Source organism: Carcharodon carcharias, chromosome 10 (assembly GCF_017639515.1).
Source record: "Carcharodon carcharias isolate sCarCar2 chromosome 10, sCarCar2.pri, whole genome shotgun sequence".
Lineage (NCBI taxonomy): Eukaryota > Metazoa > Chordata > Chondrichthyes > Lamniformes > Lamnidae > Carcharodon > Carcharodon carcharias.
This window is the reverse complement of record NC_054476.1, coordinates 148157547-148178173: the sequence shown is the minus strand read 5'-3', so window position 1 is coordinate 148178173 and position 20627 is coordinate 148157547. Positions and strand designations below refer to the sequence as shown.

The 20627-nt window shown below is 43.8% G+C and overlaps 1 protein-coding gene across 3 annotated transcripts in view; it reads right to left on the bottom strand.

Moving 5' to 3' along the window:
• The window catches only part of rnft1 (ring finger protein, transmembrane 1), a 106326-nt gene extending 86435 nt beyond the window's left edge, over positions 1–19891 (bottom strand). For all 3 annotated transcript variants that reach the window (XM_041197446.1, XM_041197444.1, XM_041197445.1), the window contains exon 1: positions 19840–19891. In XM_041197446.1, coding sequence (XP_041053380.1) covers positions 19840–19865 — 26 coding nt within the window. In that variant the 5' untranslated portion in view covers positions 19866–19891. The remainder of the gene's footprint in view (positions 1–19839) is intronic.
• Between the last annotated feature and the right edge of the window lie 736 nt (positions 19892–20627).

The following is a 20627-nucleotide window of genomic DNA, read 5'->3' as shown; positions in this document are numbered from 1 at the left end:
TCCCATCTATCTGCCGCCTTTGTCCTTCTAGATTATGGGTTTGGAAGGTGCTAGCTAAGGAGCCTTGGTGAATTCCTGCAGTGCATCTTGTAGATGGTACACACTGCTGCTACTGTGCATTGATGGTGGAGGGAGTGAATGTCTGTGGATGAGGTGCCAACCAAGTGGGCTGCTTTATCCTGGTCAGTGTCAAGCTTCTTGAGTATTGTGGGAGCAGCACTCATCCAGGCAAGTGGGGAGTTTTCCACCACACTCCTGACATGCGCCTTGTAGATGATGGACAGGTTTTGGGGAGTCAGGAGGTTAGTTACTCGTTGCACGATTCCTAGCCTCTGACCTGCTCTTGTAGCCACAGTATTTATATGGCTAGTCCAGTTCAGTGTCTGGTCAATGGTAACCCCCAGGATGTTGATAGTGGGGGATTCAGTGATGGTAATGCCATTGAATTTGAAGGGGTGATGGTTGGATCCTCTCTTGTTGGAGATGGTCATTGCCTGACACTTGTTTGGCACAAATGTTACTTGTCACTTGTCAGCCCAAGCCTGGATATTGTCCAGGTCTCGCTGTATTTGGACATGGACTGCTTCAGGATCTGAGGAGGCTCAATAGGTGCTGAACATTGTGCAATCATTAGCGAACATCTCCACTTCTGACTTTATGATGGATGAAGGAAGCAGCTGAAGATGGTTGGGCCTAGGCTACTATCCTGAGGAACTCCTGCAGTGAGGAACTCCTGTGGATGAGGCGACTTGTGAGATGGGGTGGGGGGTGCAAGAGCTGCCCTGCGGTTTAAGTTAGAGAACAAGCACGTGCGGGGTGGGGTGTTGGGGGGGTGGGTTGCTGGGCAAGGGAAGCAGCCACACATTAAGGAAACCTGTAAAAAGTGACCATTCCTCTGCAGCTGAGACAGTTCAGGCACAGCCACGTTGATATGATTGGAGTTGGGCCTCTAGCTTCTTTGCCCACTCAAGCAATGCAGAGGCATCCAAGTGCCACCAAATGCTCCAGAGCTTTTCATCCTTCAGGCACAGACTGCAAAATAATGAGCATTTTAGTGGACAGCAGAACAGCTGGGCGACTGGGCATGTACAATCTCCTTGATAAAGTTGGCCGTGGAGGTGTCACTGGTGGAGGCGCTCACAGCCCTTTGCAATGTCATCATTCCATAAGACCATAAGACATAGGAGCAGAAATTAGGCCATTCGGCCCATCGAGTCTGCTCCGCCATTCAATCATGGCTGATAAGTTTCTCAATCCCATTCTCCCGCCTTCTCCCCATAACCGTTGATCCCCTTACCAATCAAGAACCTATCTAGCTCGGTCTTAAATACACTCAATGACCTGGCCTCCACAGCGTTCTGTGGCAATGAATTCCATAGATTCACCACTCTCTGGCTAAAGAAGTTTCTCCTCATCTCTGTTATAAAAGGTCTTCCCTTTACTCTGTTTGACCCAGTTTGGGTCAGTCTCCCCCATGGTTCAAGCTAACAGTGCAGCCTTGCAGCGCAGGTTAAGAGAATGCCTGCACCTGAGCTGAAAGCACAGCTTGCAGTCCAATGGGCAAAGCTGCCGCCAATCAGTCGGGTAGATTGGGGCGGAGGTGGGTGGGTTTTTGAGCACTCATGCAGCACACTAATCTCTGGCCATCCAAGTCATGGCCTGCGCTCTCTGGAATGTGTTAATCGGCCTTCAAGATTTAACCAAGACAGGTTTTAGTACATCTTTCTCTCTTTCATCCTGCAGGAGGAGCACATCAGGTCCATGGACCCTGGTGACCTGGCTGTATGCCTCGTGGCTTACAGAGAGCGAAGACAATGGAGAAGAGAGTGACTGAGGCACCTGGTGGCGCAGAGGGAGGAGCAGCACCCTCTAGAAGATGGAGCAGCTGGGGCTCCCGCACACGCCGCCGAAGAGCCACAGCGAGGTGTTGTTGGTCGGCGCCTATTTGGACCCAGGGCCTATAGACACTGCCTTTCATTCCTGCAGATGACTGAGAACCAGTGTCGCCAAAGGCTACGCATATTTAGGGAACTGGTCAGTCACACCTGCCAGCTACTGCAGGATTTGGTGCCACGGGAACATGGAGGGCATCCTCTGCCATTGGCCGTGAAAGTGACTGTGGCATCAATTTCTATACCACTGGCTCCTTTCAGGGCTCCACAGGTGACCTCTATGGGATATTTCAAGCCTCCACCCACAAATGCATCCATGAGGTCATGGATGCCATCTTCGTGAGGGTACACAGCTTTGTTGCATTTCGCTTGGGACGAGGACAGCCAGGATGCAAGAATTATTGGATCTGCCCAGATCTTGGGTTTCCCACAGGTGCAAGGTGCCATCGACTGCGCTCACATGGTACTCAAATCTCCGTCGCAACACATAGTCAACTATGTCAACCACAAGGGATTCCATTCACTGAATGTGCAGCTGGTGTGAGATCACCACAAACGCATCCTGTAGGTCTGCTCATGGTTTGCAGGGAGTGTTCATGACTCCTACATTCTCAGTTGGTCACAGATCCCTCCAGGGTCCACAGAAGCTGCAGAGTTGGCTCCTCGGGGATGAGGGCCACCCACAGAGGGCATGACTGATGACACCCATTCGGTGATCTCACTGCAGCAGATCGAAAGTATAACGAGGCTCATGCTGCAACTCACAGCTTGGTGGAGCAGACCATTGGGATGCTGAAGATGAGGTTCTAGTGCCTGGACAGACCTGGTAGAGTCCAGCAATATAGCCCACAGAGGATGTCACACATCGTCGTCGTCTGCTGTGCCCTTTACAGCCTGGTGTTGCAACGGGGACAGGAGCTGGAGGTCTCCTCCAATGAGGAGGACACTGACGGGGATGAGGGTGAGGGTCCTTGAAGGCGACAATGATGAGGATGAGGCCCTTGCATTAGCCAGACAAGGCAGGTACGCTCGGGAGGCCCTCATAGCTGCTAGATTTGTGGACGATGATAATGACATACTGTGAGGAGACACCATAGACCCTTACATTGCATCTACGAATGTTTGACTCCAGTCTGGCTTATGGCAGTGCACATACCTTCTGTGATAATGTTCCTGTCACGGAGGCGCAATGGAAGTCCTAATAGTTGCTTAATTGCAAGAGGATGATGACGACATGCAGTGAGGACACTCCATAGATCCTCACATAGCCTCTGAGCATGTCTGACTCCTGTCTGGCCAAGAGCAGCTCGCTCGCGCTCTGTGATCAGGGTCATACCATAGAGATGCAGCCATGAAACTTTAAAAGCATCTGATCCTTTGTCTGCCTTCAGCCCCTGAGCCCTTCAGGAGCACAGTGTCACTGGTCACAGATCCAAAGAGATGAGGGCCAGCCACACGTTAAAGGTGCTAAAAGCACACAGAGAGAATGACGGTATTCTGTGGCACCTGCCCACACCATTCTGGCAGTAATGACAAGCACTGTTGGGGCGCAGGCATCAGTATTGTGTCCAGGGAGTGTGAGGCCAGACCTTTACTTTGGTCTGAAGGCTGCACAAAACACAGGGAAGAGGCCTTGGTCTGAGACACCCAGCTTTATCTTGTGCAGAAAGGTTTCACATCTGAGTGACATGGACACTACTTATCAGATCAAGGACCCATAGATAGGTAGGGAGGCATTCTTGAGAGTTTATTTACAAAAGTAAACAACATGTACAAGTGATTAACACCTGAGCCCAGACTGTGCAACTACATCTTCTTAACTTTCCTAACCCTGCCGCTTTGTCTTGGTGCTCCCTGGACATCCACAGTGGAGGTGGAGGCAATCTGCTGGCTGCTACGCCCTGCCTGTGATGACTTTGGTAGGCGTCCTTTGGAGGGCTGAGCCCTGGAGGGCCCCGGACTGCTTTTGGGGTCCTGCTGTGTGGCAGTGGCACCCTCCTCAGTTTGTGGAGCTGGAGCTGCTAAGGTCACATGAAGAGAGGATTTGGGTGGGCCGGACACTCCCGGAGTCACCTGGACGGATGGCCCCGGGGGTGGGGGGGGACACCTGCTGATCCTCCTCCCTATGGGTGCCCAAGAGCCCCTGGCTGACTCCTTGAGGGGTAGTTGCAGTGAGATCGAGCTGCCTCGCACCCCTCTTATGTACACACTGTTGGAAGCCAACATGGTATCAACGATGGATTTGAGCCCATGGAGCAGTGCAGGAGCGACGTCCTGGACCAAGGTCTCCATGGCAGCTGCCATCCTACCAGCGTTGACCTTGGTGCATTGGCATGCCAGTGTTATCACCTCAGCCTGAAGGCGGACAGGCTCCTCCATCGTGCCTTGTAATCTGTGGAATGCAGCAGACAACCCTTCCAGAGGCTCGTCATCTGACTCAGACTCAGCAAATTTTTGGTCTCCAGCAGTCCTCCGAGTGCCGGACACCTGGGAAGTCCCTGCTGCCGCCAGCCGTGGATCAGACAGTGCGATGTGCTCACCAGATTATGATCCGGAGGCTACTGTAAAGCTAGGTCCCACCGATGTGTGCGTGTCTGCGCTGGTGCAGGGTGTGGGTGAGCACTATGACGGGACTTCAAGGAGAGTGCCTCCAGATTCCTCTTCAGAGGTTCCTTTGGGTCTTCAATTGAGTTCAACAACTTCAGACCATGAACTCTCTCTCCTCTATCTTCACCCCTTTTTCATCCTCTTTTCAAAATTCATTTTTATTTTTTATCCACTTATTTTTGTTTTTCATTTGCATTCATTTATTCATTGTTTTATCCCCCTTTTTATCCCATTTTCGATCCTTTTTTCCCCACCCTACCTCCACAAGGGCCCTCTGCTACTTGTTCATGTTGTTCTTTTCAGAGTGTTTATCATTGTTCTGTTGTTATCACATGACATCTTTGTCAACCTCTCCTTTGCCCCCACCTATCGGTGGCCTTCTATCCAGCTTCACCCACTCCACCCTCCTTAAACAGTATAAATTTCATCACATTTCTGCTTCTCTTTAGGTCTGAAGAAGGGTCATACAGACTCAAAATGTCAACTCTGTTTCTTTCCCCACAGATGCTGTTAGATCTGCTAAGTTTTTCCAGGATTTTCTGTTTTTGTTTCAGATTTCCAGCGTTCACAGTATTATGCTTTTTCCTTTGGGGGCCCTGGATCGTGGACTCCGTCAGCTGTTTCCCAGATGTGCCTGCGGAAGCAAGGAGAGATAATTAGTGCATGTTAGTGGCCTGTGAAACAGGACACATCAGTCACAGCATGATTGTGTGATGGATGTTGCACTGCTGGATCCTCACTTGGTAGAGCACCACTGACCTCACAGTCAGCACTGGAGCAGTGCAGATCCTCACCAGCTAGCTGGATGGCTCTGTTCTCAAAGCCCATGAGGACCTTGATTTCAGGCATTCCTCCACCAGTCTGCGACCTCTCCCCCTTGTTGTGTGCCAGCTTGTCCTGCCTGATTAGAGATGGAGAGAGTGTAAGCAGGACACCTGCCAGGCCAGATGATAAGTATGCCTGGCACATGTGTATGGTGAGTGGTGCCATAGACGGATGAGGACAGTGAAGGTATGTGTGAGAGAGTGAATGGTGATGTCCCTTGAACTGGCAATGAGTGAGTGTCCTGTGGATGTGTGATGAGTTTGTGAGTGTGTGAGTTGAGAGTGATGAGAAGAGTGATTTACCCTGGTGGAATGGAGGAGATCATTCATCCTCTTGTGGCACTGGGTGGCTGTCCTCTTTTGAAGGGTATTGGCGCTGACCACTGCTGCCACCCCCTCTCAAGCCGGATTAGTGAGGTTGCTGCCCATCCTGCGGACAGAATGGGGTGGAGGATATCACGGCAAGCCTCCACTGTGTCCAAAAGGCACTCGAGGGCTGGGTTGTTGAACCTGGGGGTTGTAGTCCTTTTGCCTTTCAGGGCCGTGTTTCTTTGCAGCAGTCACGAACTGGAAACACTGAAATGTGTGCGTGCATGTGGGCGAATGAGAGCCCAACTGCCATGGAAATGGCATGTTTCCCAGGAATGCATAATTAATGTGGCGGGTTTGGAACGATATGGCATGAATAGCCGCCATTGCAGCTGGTGAGTAAAACATTATTTTACCTGCTTGCTACTGCACTTAGTGCAAACCTGGGATGATTCCACCCAGGAGTCTAAAGATAATGGTGGTGTTATAGAGTTGATCTTCAGACAACTTTTCTTAGTGGAAACATTTACCTTTATTTACTTGACAGCAGCAGCAACTACATGTGTGCATCAAACTCCATAACTAAAAAAGAATTCTCCTGGAGAGGTTCCCTGTGCTGTTAACACACTGATTTACCCAGATCATGTGATCTTACAACACAGTATTATTCTTAAAGCTAGAATCCAACATTTCCCAAAACCATAATTACTAAATTCCTCCCCCTTTAACTTTTCTGTACATTTTGTGTTTACAAGGATATTTATCTCATGACATTACAATATTTACACAGGCATGAAATTACAACCTTTCAGGTGGTATCCTGATCCATGTGGACTGTCGCAGCTCCACAATTTCAGATTGTTCTGTGCGAAACACATTCTCTGGAACCACATTAACATCAGTTACCTCACTAGGTACAGGCAGTCCAATGTCTTTGACTCCAACAGAGACATCAGGCATGTCTGTCCTTGGTTGAGTAACTTCAACAGGAACTACTGGTTCAGTAATGGTTACAGGTGGAACATCATTTTGTTGGGGAATCTCTCTTTTTCTTAAATGATCCACATGCTTACGGGTGATCCGGCCTTCCACTTCCAGGTAGTACAACAGTGGCCCGGTCACAGAACTCACTTTACCAGGTAACCACTTTGGTCCTCCACCGAAATTCTTTACATATGCTGCTTTTCCAGCAGTAAATTGTCACTCACGACTATGTAAATCATGGGGCGCTTTTTGGTTCCCTTGATTTTTCTCTACCATCCCCTCCAAAAAGGGAAGTATTAGGCTTCATCTTGTACGAAGATGTGCCTCATCAGTAATTCTGCAGGTGTTGCTCCTGTTGTAGTATGGGGGGTTGTTCTGTAGCGAAATAGAAAACGAGCAAGTTTGGTCTCCAATGAATCACCTGTTAACTTTTTCATTCCTGCCTTAAAAGCTTGTGCTGCCCTTTCCACCAACCCATTTGATGATGGATGGTACAGTGCAGTCTTCACATGGTTGAGGCTGGTAAATTGTTGGAACTCAGCACTTGTAAATGCGTACCAGTATCTGAGATGATTACCTCTGGCAATCCGTGGATGACAAAGCTCTGGCACAGTTTTTCTATAGTAGCATCTGACTTGGTGACTTTACCTCATAAACGTCTAACCACTTGGAATTAGCATTGATAATCAGTAGAAACATGGTTCCAAGGAAAGGATGTAGTTAATGTGCAATTACACCCAGGGTCTACCAGGCCACTCCCATGGGTATAATGCGGCTGCCATCGGCAACCTTTGCAGCTGTTGACTTTGCACACAGTGTTTTACCACATTTTCAATATCGGCGTCCATCCCAGGCCACCAAAGATAACTCCATGCTATCGTCTTCATTCGGGAGATCCCTGGATGGGCACTGTGTGAAGCTCTACTAAAAGTGGTTCCCTTCCTTGTGCAGGGACTACTACCCGTGCACCCCATTATAGAATACCATCTTGACTGCTCATCTCATTTGTCGGTTGAAAAATGGCTTCAATTCATCAGAAACTGGTTCCTGGGACCAACCATGTAACACTTGGTCTCTCATTCGAGACAGGACTGGATCACGATTTGTCCAGTTTCTTATCTGCCTGGCACAGACTGGTGAGAAATCTAGAAAATTCATCACTAATACAGGCTCCTGGGGGATTGGGACATGTTCATCATTCTCTTGCAAAGGAAGGTGACTTAGGGCATCAGCATTTGCTATATGAATCCTGGTCTATGTATAAAGGTATATTCATATGCTGCCAAAATTAGGGCCCATTTTTTGTATTCTTGCAGAGGCTATGGGAGGTATAGCTTTTTCTTCGCTAAACAGACCCCAAAGTGATTTGTGGTCTGATACTATCGTGAAATGATGCCTGTGCATGTATTGGTGGAATTTTTTTACACCAAAAATAACCATCAGACCTTCCTTTTTGACCTGAGAATATTGTTTTTCAGCTGTGGAAAGTGTTCTGGATGCATAGCCTGTCTGTGCTGTCGTCCATTTTGTACCGCTCCCACTCCACAGGGGGATGCATCGCAGGTTAGCACCAATTCCTTCGTCTAGTCATAATGCACTAACAAATTTGAAGAGTGTAAGAACTGTTTTACTTTCATGAAGGCTTCTATTTGGGGTGCCTCCCAAAACCAATGCTGTTTTTTTCTTAGTAGTGAATGTAGAGGATTTAGAACTATGGATAAATTTGGTAGAAATTGTCCATAATAATTCATCATCCCTAAAAATGATTTCAGTTCAGAGGTTTTCTTGGGTGCAGGTGCCTCTCTTATTGCTTTAATCTTCTCCTCAACTGGGTTTAACTCTTGGGCATCTACCCAGTAGCCCAAATAAATGACTTTATTTGCTTGAAAAGCCTTCCTCAGGTGCAATCTTGCTTCTAAAAATCATTTCAGTTAGCCAGGTGTTCCCTTCCTTTGAATCCAGTTATCAGTACATCGTCCAGGTAAACCACAACCTGAGGTAGTCCGTGCAGTAAGCTCTCCATTGTCCTCTGAAAAATGGCACAGGCTGAGGAAACACTGATGGCAGGCGTGTATATTGTTATAACCCTTTGTGGGTATTTATGGTTACGAATTCCCAGGAGGCGTTATCCAGCTCCAGTTGCTGATATGCATGTCTCATGTCAAGCTTTGTATATGTTGTCCCTCCTGCTAGTTTGGCATATAGTTCTTCAATCTTGAAATGGGATACCTGTCCAATTTGGCTGCCCTGTTGACCATTAGTTTATAGTCCCCAAAAATCTGGACAGCCTGGTCTGGTTAAGGACAGGATCTATGGGTGCTGCCCACTCTGAGAACTGAACCGCTTTTATGACACCCAGCTCTCTAGCCGGTTCAGCTCAGCATCAGCCTTCTCTCTCAGGGCATGTGGCACTGGTCTTGCTTTCAAGATGCGAGGGGTTGCTTCTAGGTCCACGTAAACCTTAGCCTGTAGGCCTTGGATTTTTCCCAGTTCACCCCTGAAGATGGTGTCATTTTTTTTTAGCAGCTCTGGTAGTCCACCTGCTCGCAACTGGAGGCTTGGCCCTTCACCTTCTACCACCATCACTGGTAGCTGTGCCAATTGGTGTCTATAATGAACAGTTACTCTGGTGATACCTTTCACTTGGATTTCTTTGCCCATGTACGTTTTCAACTTGGCAGATGTTTGTTCCAAATTTAATTGTTGATCACCTTTATTTAAATATCTGAAAGTGTGTTCTCCTATTACAGTGGTAGAAGCACCTGTGTCTACGTCAGTTTTTAATGGTTTACCATTCACTTGCACTGTTAACAAATATTGGCTCTGTCTTCTCAACTTTCATGCTGAATAATGAATTAATGTCAGATTGGTTGTTTCTGGCTCTTCTACATTATAGACTTCATTGAACTTCGTTTGTTGTTTGGAGGGCTGTTTAAATTTCGCTTTGCACTGTCTCATTTTGTGTCCACTTCCGTGACAAAAATAACATTCTACTTTTTAAAATTGCCATTCGCTAGAAGACTGATTGTTTCCACATTGATGAAAGCTATTTTCTGATTTAGTTGCTAAGCTGTTTCCCCTCATTTTTCAGTTGGGGGCTATTTCCCGCTTCGCAGCAGAGTCCTGACTTTTTGCACCACTTTCGCATGACTGTTCCGGCCCAACTAGGAGAACGGCACCATTTTGCACCCTTGAATTGCTGGTGAATCCCTAACAGTGCTTTCCATCGCCAGCACTATTTCTAATGCTTTCCTAAAATCCAGATTCACTTCAGCCAGCAATCTTTACTGAATAATGTCTTCCTGCATGCCACACACTAAACGATGGTTGAGCATGTCATTCAGGCTTTCACCGGATTCACAATATTCCGTTAGTTGTTTTAATTTCACCACCTAGGTAGCAGCTGTCTCCCCTGGGGCTCTATTCTGTGAATTGAACCTCAAGCTCTGCATTGTGACTGAAGGTTTGGGTTGAACATGTCCCTTAATGACATCTATTAATTCACTGAAAGTCTTTGAATCTGGGGCACTGGGGACCATCAAGCTTCAAATTAAACTGTAGGTCTTGCTCACAAAAATACTCAGGAGAATCGCTCTCCTCTTTTTCTTCCCTATGATTTTTTTTGCTTGAAAGAGGAATGCAATATCTATATATTGAGACCAACCGTTTGTGGCTGGCTCAAAGGGATCGATTCTACCAAACTGTGGCATCTCGGATGAGTATATCTTTTGTTTTTAACAAACTTAGATACTCATAATCGCTGGGCGAGGTACAGCACTGAACCTGATTTACCCTCATCGCCAGTTTGTTATAGAGTTGATCTTCAGACAACTTTTCTGAGTGGAAACATTTAACTTTATTTACAAGACAGCAGCAACTACGTGTGTGCATCAAACTCCGTAATTAAAGAAGAACTCTCCTGTAGAGGTTCCCTGCGCTGTTAACGCATTGGTTTGTTATTGGAATTGTGTGTGCGTGCGTGTGTGTGTCTCATAAGATTAAAGGCATCTGGTCTGAAGGCTTTGATGTATTAGAAGTAAGAAAACATGGCGGAAGTTTAGAATGTAAAATGTAAAAGGACATTTATATTTTTAAATAAACTAGACTAGATTGTTTTCAAAGGAGGGGTGAAATGTGTCACCGAGCCAGATGAAGTTCAGAAACAGTGTATTTATTTTTCCCAAAGATTACTGGTAAAATTAGTATTATGGGAGATTTTTACGATCATGGAAGTAAAGTCCAAAGACATAGTGAAACAATGGGAATTTGCATTGAAAGGGGAAAATTTGTATAAAGGAGCAAAGGCTGTGTGTCAGGGTAGGAATTTTAAGATCTAACAAGTGTGAAAAGCCTTCAGCTTCTACGCCTTAAGCTGCTGTCTACAAAGAACTGAAGTTAAGGGAACTCACTTTGAATTGAATTGTTCAGGGTATCATGTTTCTTTGCCTGGGTCTTTTAAAATCTATGTGTCTTCCTGTTGCCTTACTGAAAGTGTAATTGGGAGTTAGATTAATTAGGGGGTTTATAAGTTATTATAGTAGTAATTTATAGACATATGTATAATCATTTTTCTTGTTAATAAATGTTTAATCTAGTTTTGTAAAATCCTATTAGACTTGGTGGTCTTATTACTATTGAATTCAGAGCACACATCTCGAAATTTATACAGATTGCAAAACAAGTTGCGGCAGTTGCCTCAAATTTCCCTCTGGATTTGAACAACTCAGCATTTACCATCAGCTGTGCCATAACAGTTCACACAAATCATGTGATGTTACAACACAAGATTATTCTTAAAGTTACAGTCCAACATTTCCCAAAACAATAATTACTACAGGTGGTATATAATTCGACTGTTGTTGATGAACCTCAGCACCTCATGGATGTCCAGTTTTGGGGTGTCTTTATGATTGTTCTTAGTCTGAACCACTTGGCACAGTGATAATGTGCCACTACACAATGCAAGGAGTCGTCATTTTGAACAGGAGACTGTGAGTGGAATTTAATGCCCTTCCCCATGGCGTGTTTGGTAGTGGGGGGGCATTTAATCAGCAGGAGGATGGCAGATGGGGACCTTGTTACTGTTCCACCTCCACCTTATTTAGTCCGTGGATGGTCTTCCCACCGCATTTGAGGTCCTTAAGTAGGCAATTAATGCCCATTTAAGGATCTCATACTGAGTTCACTGGTATTAATCCAGCAGTGGGTGAGGGGTTTGCCATGCAGAGAGCATGACAAGCAAGCCCATTGGAATTGCTTGAGGGCTTCCAGGAGGTCCCTTGTTCAAAGGGACGCAGTGCCTGATTAAGGAACCTGGCATGAGGAAAGAAGGCCTGCTAGAGCCAAGGTCTAACACCCCTTCCCTCATGACTCCTCCCCCATGACCACCCATGACCACAGCATTACTCATCTGTGTACTTGGGCTCATCCATGATCCAAGGCCTCAGTTGGGTGTCATTCAGGCAGCAGCCCCGCCTCCCCAGCTGTCATTCAGTACAGCTGCTAACCTCTGATTGGCACCTGATTGCCTGAGTGGCACTTAATATGGTGGGCCTTCCCTAACAGAAGCAAAGTGGGTCTCTCACCGGCTCCCCAGCTGGCTGGCAAGACCACCGCCTACTCCATTAAATATCGTCATTTGTCTTCACAAAGTTATGCACAGATCATTAACACCAGTTATTATGGGCAAACATGTCTGTGACAAATATATCATTGAGGATGGGCCAAGTATGTCACTTACTTTTATTGATTCTTTCACCAATTCATGTAGGTCCAGTTTGGCAATTGTGATTTTTTTTTATTAGTTCATGGGATGTGGGCAGCCCTGACAAGACAGCATTTATTGCCCCAATCTAAAAGCACAATACTGCGGACGCTGGAAATCTGATATAAAAACAGAAAATGCTGGAAACACTCAGCAGGCCTGACAGCATCAATGGAGAGAGAAACAGAGTTAACGTTTCAAGTCCATTTCACTCTTCTTCAGAGCTTATTTGTTGCCCATCCTTTATTGCCCTTGAAAAGGTGGTGGTGAGCTCCTGTCTTAAATATAACTGAGTGGCCATTTCAGAGGGCAAATAAGTGTCATCCACAATTCTGAGAGTCTGGAATATATATAGGCCAGACCAGGTAAGGCAGCAGATTTCAATCTCCAAAGGACATTAGTGAACAAGATGGGTTTTTAACCACAACGCAGTAGTTTCACAGTCCCCATTACTGCTACCAGCTTTTTATTCCTGATTTTATTTATTTATTTAATTAATTAAATTTGAATTCCTGAACTGACATCATGGGGTTTGAGCTTGTATCGCTGGATCATCAGTCCTACAGATATTTAAATAAGAGTTGACATAGTGAGCATTGGTCCTATAGAAACTGAGCCTGGGGAATTAATAATAGAAAATAAGGAGATGACAGATGAATTGAACAGGTATTTTGCATCGGTCTTTATATAGAGGATGCAAGTAACATCACAGAAATAGCTGTAAATCAGGAAATGGTATTGAGCAAATTGTTGGATTGAGGGCTGACAGATCCCTGGGTCCTGATGGACTTTATCCTGGGGTCAATGCGTTTGTCTTAATTTTCCAAAATTCCCTAGATTTGGAGAAGGTTCTATTGGGTTGGAAAGTAGCGAATGTATCTCCTTCATTCAAAATGGGACAGAGATGGAAAGCAGGAAACTACAGACCAGTTCGCTTAACATCAGTCATAGGGAGAATGTTAGAACCTGTTATTAAAGATGTTATAGCAGGGCAATTAGAAAAATTCAAGGCAATCAGGCAGAGTCAGCATGGTTTTGTGAAAGTGAAATCATGTTTAACCAATTTATTGGAGTTCTTTGAAGGAGTCACATGTGCTGTGGATAAAGGGGAACTAGTGGATATACTGTACTTAGATTTCCAGAAGGCTTTTGATAAGATGCCACATCAAAGGTTATTGGGGAAAATAAAAATTCATGTTGTAGGAGGTAACATATTGGTAATGAAAGAAGATTGGCTAGCTAGCAAGAAACAGACAGTAGGCATAAGTGGGGCTTTTTTCTGGTTGGCAGGATGTAACGAGTGTTGTGCCACAGGGATCAGTGCTGGGGCCTCAAATTTTTATAATTTATATAAATGATTTGGATGAAGGGACCAAAAGTATGGTTGCTAAGTTTTCTGATGACACAAAGATATGTAGGAAAGTAAGGTGTGAAGAGGACATAAGGAGGCTACAAACGGACATAGATAAGGTTAGGTTAGTGGGCAAAAATTTGGCAAATGAAGTTTAATGTGGGAAAATGTGAAATTGTCCATTTTGGCAGAAAGAATAAAAAAGAAGCATATTATCTAAATGGTGAGAGATTACAGAGATTCACAGGGATCTGGGTGTCCTAGTGCATATATCACAAAAGGCCTGTATGCAAGTACAGCAAGTAATTATGAAAGCTAATAGAATGTTATTCTATTAGGGGAATTGAATACAAAAGTAGGGAGGTTTCAGAGGGTCGTGAGTCTTTGGAACTCTCTTCCTCAAAAGGCAGTGGAACCCGAGTCTTTGAATATTTTTAAGGCAGATCTAGATAGATGCTTGATAAGCAAGGGGGTGAAAGGTTATCGGGGTAGGCAGGAAAGTGGAGCTGAGGTTACAATCAGATCAGCCATGATCTTATTAAATAGCAGAGAAGGTTCGAGGTGCCAAGTGGCCTCCTCCTGCTCCTAATTCGTATATTCGTATGTACCTCTGGATTACTATTCCAGTAACTATGCTACCATACCTGGATTTGACCAGCATGGTAAGATGACAAGGTTACAGGCTCTACTCCCAATCAGTGTGAATTAGCTGATAGTGGTTAGGATGCAATAATTAGTTTTGGCATCCCTTAACTAGGGAGGAGAAAACCAGCCAAGCATTCTGCTTTATCCAGTGATGACTGCTGGAAGCACATGCATCTGGATATTAGGTAGAACAGGGCCAAACTCAGCTGTGATGGCCTCAATGGCAAAAGAGCTTATCAACATTCACTATCTAAACTTAGACATTCGTAGGAACATAGTACTTAGGAGCAGGAGTAGGCCATTCAGCCCTTCGAGCCTGCAATGCCATTCAGTAAGACCATTGCTGACCTGGTTGTGGTCCCAACTCCACTTTCCTGTCTGCCCCCCATAACCCTTGATTCCCTTGTCTATCATAAATCTAACTCTGACCCAGCCTCCACTGCTTTCTAGGGAAGAGAATTTCACATAGTAAGACCCTTTGAGAGAAAAATATTTCTCCTGATCTCCATCTTAAATAGTAGACCTCTTATTCTTAAACCAGGTCCCCTGATTCTAGCTCCCACAAATGGGAACATCCTCCTGGTATCATATCTCCTCAGGATCTTATATGTTTCAATAGATCACCTCTCTTTCTTCTATACTCCAATGAGTATAGGCCCAAACTGTTCAACCTTTCTTCATAAGATAAGCCACTCATCCCAGGAATGAGTTGAGTGAACCTTTTCTGAACTGCTTCTAATGCAATTCTATCTTTTTTCAAATAACCTGAAGAAACCATTTGGACAGGGTACCAGAGGGGATGCCAATGTCAATGGTACTGTTCCACAGCAATTTTAATGCCTGTGGGAGTGTTATTCCCTACGAAATACCAGTTCCTGATGTGCATTCTATTTATGCAACACTGGAGAGTAGTAAAAGTGTGAGTTTGTTTAGATCTTAATTGTTTTTGTTAATTCCAGAATGTATGTGATAAGAGACTCATTTGGTGCTGTCATAAAGTGGTCTGAAATTTAGTGAACAAAATAGTTTTTTACAATTAATATGTAGTATTACATTTTAAAAACCAATGAAAACATATATACAAACCCAATAATAAAAGGAATAAAACAGAACTGTAGTGAACCTGGGAGAAGAATAATTCAATGCTTCACACTAATTAAGTACAATATAAAGAGCAATTAACAATGGACGCTTTAGTGATCACCTCATTTTAACTGCTGCTATTATCATACTGTAGAACTCAGATGCCTTAAAATTGTTTTTGAATATTACTGCACAAGTGCTTTTTAAAATTATTTTGTTATTTTAATGGAGCTAATGTAAATGGGTTATTAAAATAGTAAAGAAATTTCATACAAATGCATTCAGTGGTTAAAAGCTATCATTCAAAGAATCTCATTTAAGTTTCAAGTATCTTTTTGAAGCTGGTTCCCATTTTCTAGAGTCAGTAACATTCACAATTTTAAGAAAAGCTCAAAAATAAAAAAAGTGTTAACATTATTCAGAATTCTTTGTAATTTCTAATTGCTGATCATACTGGACTGCAAATGAGTAATTTTTCAACTCTGTCTCTGTGCCTTCCTCTGAAACCGCACCCACCCAACCTGACTGCTAGTCATCATGAGCTTCTGCTACAGGATACACAAGTCTGGTTACAAGGCCTCATGATTAAGGCAGCTGAACAGTGTGGCTGCCAGAGAAGGCCAGGTGAGATTATGGATTCCTACAATAGTAATTTAACTAGTATTAATGTATTTTATTCTGTTATTAGGATTACCAGAATCTCTGCCAGCCTTGCTGTATCCATTGTCATGAGGTTCTGCATCACTGTGCATGAAGTGGTAGGATGCAAAGCCCTCTAACCAAAAGTTCATAACTTCTTTGTTGTTGTGAAGATATTAAAACATCTATCCTCTTGGATGGATGTAAAAGGACCCAAGGCACAATTTAAAGCAGGACAGTGGTATTCTCCCCAATAGTATAAAAGCAAAATATTGCAGATACTGGAAATACAAAATAAATCATAAAATGCTGTAAAAACTCAGCAGGTCTGGCAGCATCTGTGGAGAGAGAAACAGAGTTAACATTTCAAGTCCGCACTACTCTACTTCAGACCCTTCTTCCCAATGTCCTGGCCAATATTTACTCCTTAGACAACATCAATAAAATGGATAATCTGGTTGTTATTTCATTGCTGTTTCTGGGACCTTGCTGTGCTCAAATCGGCTGCCTCATTTCCTACAACAGAGATTGAGTATCCTTTATCTGAAACCCTCGGTTTCAGATTTCAGATCATTTCAGTTTTTGGATACTGCATATAGACTGAGGCCTACTTACATTATGGCCAAAGCCTAGGCCAGCTATAGTCTAAAGTAAATAAAATGGCGCTATGTAAGATGTACCACTGAATAATAAATATAGGGTGCGATCAGCGAGGCTCATGTCGGCTCGGGCACAAACTTACCCTGCTATTGGTGCAGTTTATGGATGTGTTTGGTTTTTGGATTTACAGATAAAGGATACTCGGCCTGTACTTAATTAGCTGTAAGATATTTTGGGATCATCTAAGGTCATGAATGGCATAATGGAATGCAACTTTTTCTTTCTTTAAATGTCTCCACATGCTGCCAGGGTAAGTCAACCATCTCATCAGTCTAAACTCACACACTGTCAAGCCCATCACACATTCACTGCCATCTCACTCATTGCCAGCTCAAGGGACCTCACCACCCACTCTCTCACACACACCCTCAGCTCTCCATCTGGCCTCATCTCCTCTGTTGTAAGAAATGAGGCAGCCGATTTGAGCACAGCAAGGCCCCAGAAACAGCAATGAAATAACAACCAGATTATCCATTTTATTGATGTTGGAAACACGCGTGATGGCTGGTGGCTGGCCTCCGATATTTAAACTGCTGCCGCACGCACAGTTCTCAATGCTTGCAGCCCAGGACTGCTCTGATGAAGACATGGCCCCAAAAGCCAAGAAGAGTGTAGCTCCCCGATTCAGTGATGCATTCCTGGGATGTCTTCTGGATGCCATGGAGGCCCACCGCAATGTCCTCTTACCCCTGCTCTGGCCACAGAAAGCCCATCAGTCTATTCCAGCTTGGGAGGCGGTGGAAGAGGTGGTCAGTGCTGCACACAAGAAGTCAGCCATCCAGTACAGAAAGAGGATGCGTGATCGTATCCATGCTGCCAGGGTAAGTCAACCATCTCTTCAATCTAAACTCATACACTCACAAGCCCATCACACATTCACTGGCATCTCACTCACTGCCAGTTCAAAGGACATTACCACCCACTCTCTCACACACACCTCCACCTCTCCATCTGGCCTGATCCCCCCTGGAGACTGCCTCCTCAGCCCTCACCATCTTGAGGCCACTTGCACAGATCAACATGTGCCCCAAAAGACTCCCAGGGCTACCCCACTTCCCCTGTACAGCCCTTGCCCTGCAGCCATTGAAAAGGCATCCCCACCTTAAAGCTGGTCTGGTAGGTAGAGAACTGCTTCTAAACCCCCCTAAAAGTGATGTGGTGCTGCCTGCAAAGCCTGATTCTATTGACTATGAGTGCTGCCCAAAGCAGGGTAGGCAAACAAACCTCAAAGTCTCGTGCAAAGTGCAGCTCGCCAGGTGCACATCACTTATGTTCAATTGTGAAATACATCATGCCGACATGCCCAGATGATCCAGTGTGGGAATATGATTCGGGCGAGCAGCACTTAAAATGAGATGCTAAAGTATTGAAATTAGGTTCCTGGCGTACAGTGACAGGAAATATGGCCCGCCATTGATGGGTGGAGCGGACATTCACAAACTGGTTTCACAACGGCATAAAACCTTCTCGTTATATTGCCTGCTCACGCCTGCCATGATGCCCACCGCCAAAGGCACCGGATGATTCCGCCCTGTGACAACTTGGAACTCTTGCCTCTGAGTCAAAAAGTAATGAGCTGAAGCTCCAGGACCTGAGTACATAATCTTGGCTGATAATCAAGTACATTAATGAGGCATTGTTGCACTGTTGAAGGTGCTACCTTTTGGATGAGACATTAAGCATAGGCCTTTTCTGGTCTCTCAAGCCTAGGTAAAAGATCCCATTGCACTATTCTAAGATGAGCAGATGAGTTCTCTTGATGCCCTCGTCAGTATATATCCCTCAGCCAACATCACTAAAAGAGCTGAATTGTTCATTTACCTTATTACTCTTTGTGGGATCTTACTGTGCTGAGAAAAATAAAAATAAACAGTCACAGGAAAATATGACTGCCAGCCTCAAGTCTTTGTGTAATTATTAATAATTATATAATTTTCCATTAAATTTTCAACACTATTATTTATATTGCTGCTAACACTTTGACTTCATCAAAAAAGTCACTTCCATGTACTGCTACAGTGATTTGTACATTGAAAATAAAATTAAGAAAATCAGATATGTTTAATTATATGGTGGTTATAATCAACATTCCAGTGCTAGACATGGGAGAAAAAGTTGATTAAAAAACTGCATGTTCAATATCACGATTGACAGAGAAATTGCAATAAAATTCATCCTTCAAGTGTTGCCATTATCAACTCCTGCACACTGCTAATTTTATGAATGCTGACTTTTATTACCCATTAATCTCAGATCCTTCAGGCATGTGGATCCCACAATCTCATTAATTTATGTACTAATTAATTAATTTGTAATAAACATATGCCTAAATAAATTTAGATCCAAAACTGTAATTTTACATCCGAAGTATAATTGCAAAGCACATTTGGATTTTCTGCGTCTTTTATTTTAGCAATCTGCTTTTCTCTAAACATTTTTGAACCTCTCTCTTCAATCATAATAGAAAGTTAACACATTATTGCAAATGGAAAGGAGATTTCATTTCAGTTGAGGTACAAAATCTTTTTGTTTCAAACCAGATACCGGGGTCAATTTAAAAAGAACTAGAAAACCAAAAGTTTTGCCCCCTATATATGTGGTAATAGAATTCTGGAATAAATTACCAGGAAAGGCCAATGAAACTGACAGTGTAAATGGGTTCAGGAACAGTTGGATGTATATTTGGAGGGAGAAGAGATTGAGGTGGGCAGATGGGTTTAGATCTATCAAAAAGGCATAGGTTTGATTGACCTGATGGTTTTTTGCTGCTCCTAAAATTTCTTCAGTATTGCTCAGCTGCTTATAATTTTCAATGTGATCATTAGGAACATGTACATAATGTGCACACTTAAAATCTGGTTATAAATCTTCATTTTTACTGACCAAATATCACACGTGCTAACTGACGTGATTTTTAGTTTCTTTGAAGCTTTGCAGTGCTGTAAGAAATTTGTTCTGTAGCCCTGATTTTGAGAGTTACAGTCCACAATTTACACTCACTTTTCCATTTATGTTTAAGCTTTTTAGTATCTATAGAAAGATTTGGAAATCACTCAGTTCATTTTCTTGTCCATAACTCACAGCTGGTGATTATTCTGGCCTGTCATCCGAGATGGTCAACTTCATTGATGACACCAACAACCTGTGTTTCATGAAGATGCAACGGCTGCTGGCTAGACATGAGACAAAGAAAAATGTAACGTGAATTTCACTTAATGCCAATATTTTGAAAGTGTTGCTAAATTATTAAGTAAAGTGCAAATCTGCACCTGCCCTGGTGCATTGGTATACTGATACACTGTGTGGAGATGTGGGAGTCTGTGATTCTTAACTCATGCAATGAAATTGTAAACCACCTTCTTGAATGCATTTATGATTTTTTTGTTATATTGTCCAGAGCAATTCTTTTACCACAATGAATTCTCAATCAGACATGGGTGTCAAGTGGAGAGAGATCATTAGAGGTGACTAGTCACATATTGGTCTGGTCAATACCTGAGAGGAGGCTGACTTCTTACTTTCTTATATAGGATGGGAATGGAGCACAATATGGTTTGGGAGACTTAAGAAGAGAGAAAAATAATGTAAAGGAATGTGAATAAAATTAAAAAAGAAACCTTGGTTAAGAACAATTTATACTTAACTAAGTTTAAGAAAATCTTAGCACTAATTTCTTTTGCATGTTACAGGATAGTTAATTGTGCAACATAGTCTCCAGAAGGTGTTCTTTCTTCTGCCAATGGCTACTGAATTTTAATTGATACCTGGGATGCTGCAATATTGACATACCTGGCAGACCCCACTGTCTAAACTTCCGAAAAGATTATATCAGCTACCCAAAGGAAAATACTGCAGAAAGCATTTTTATT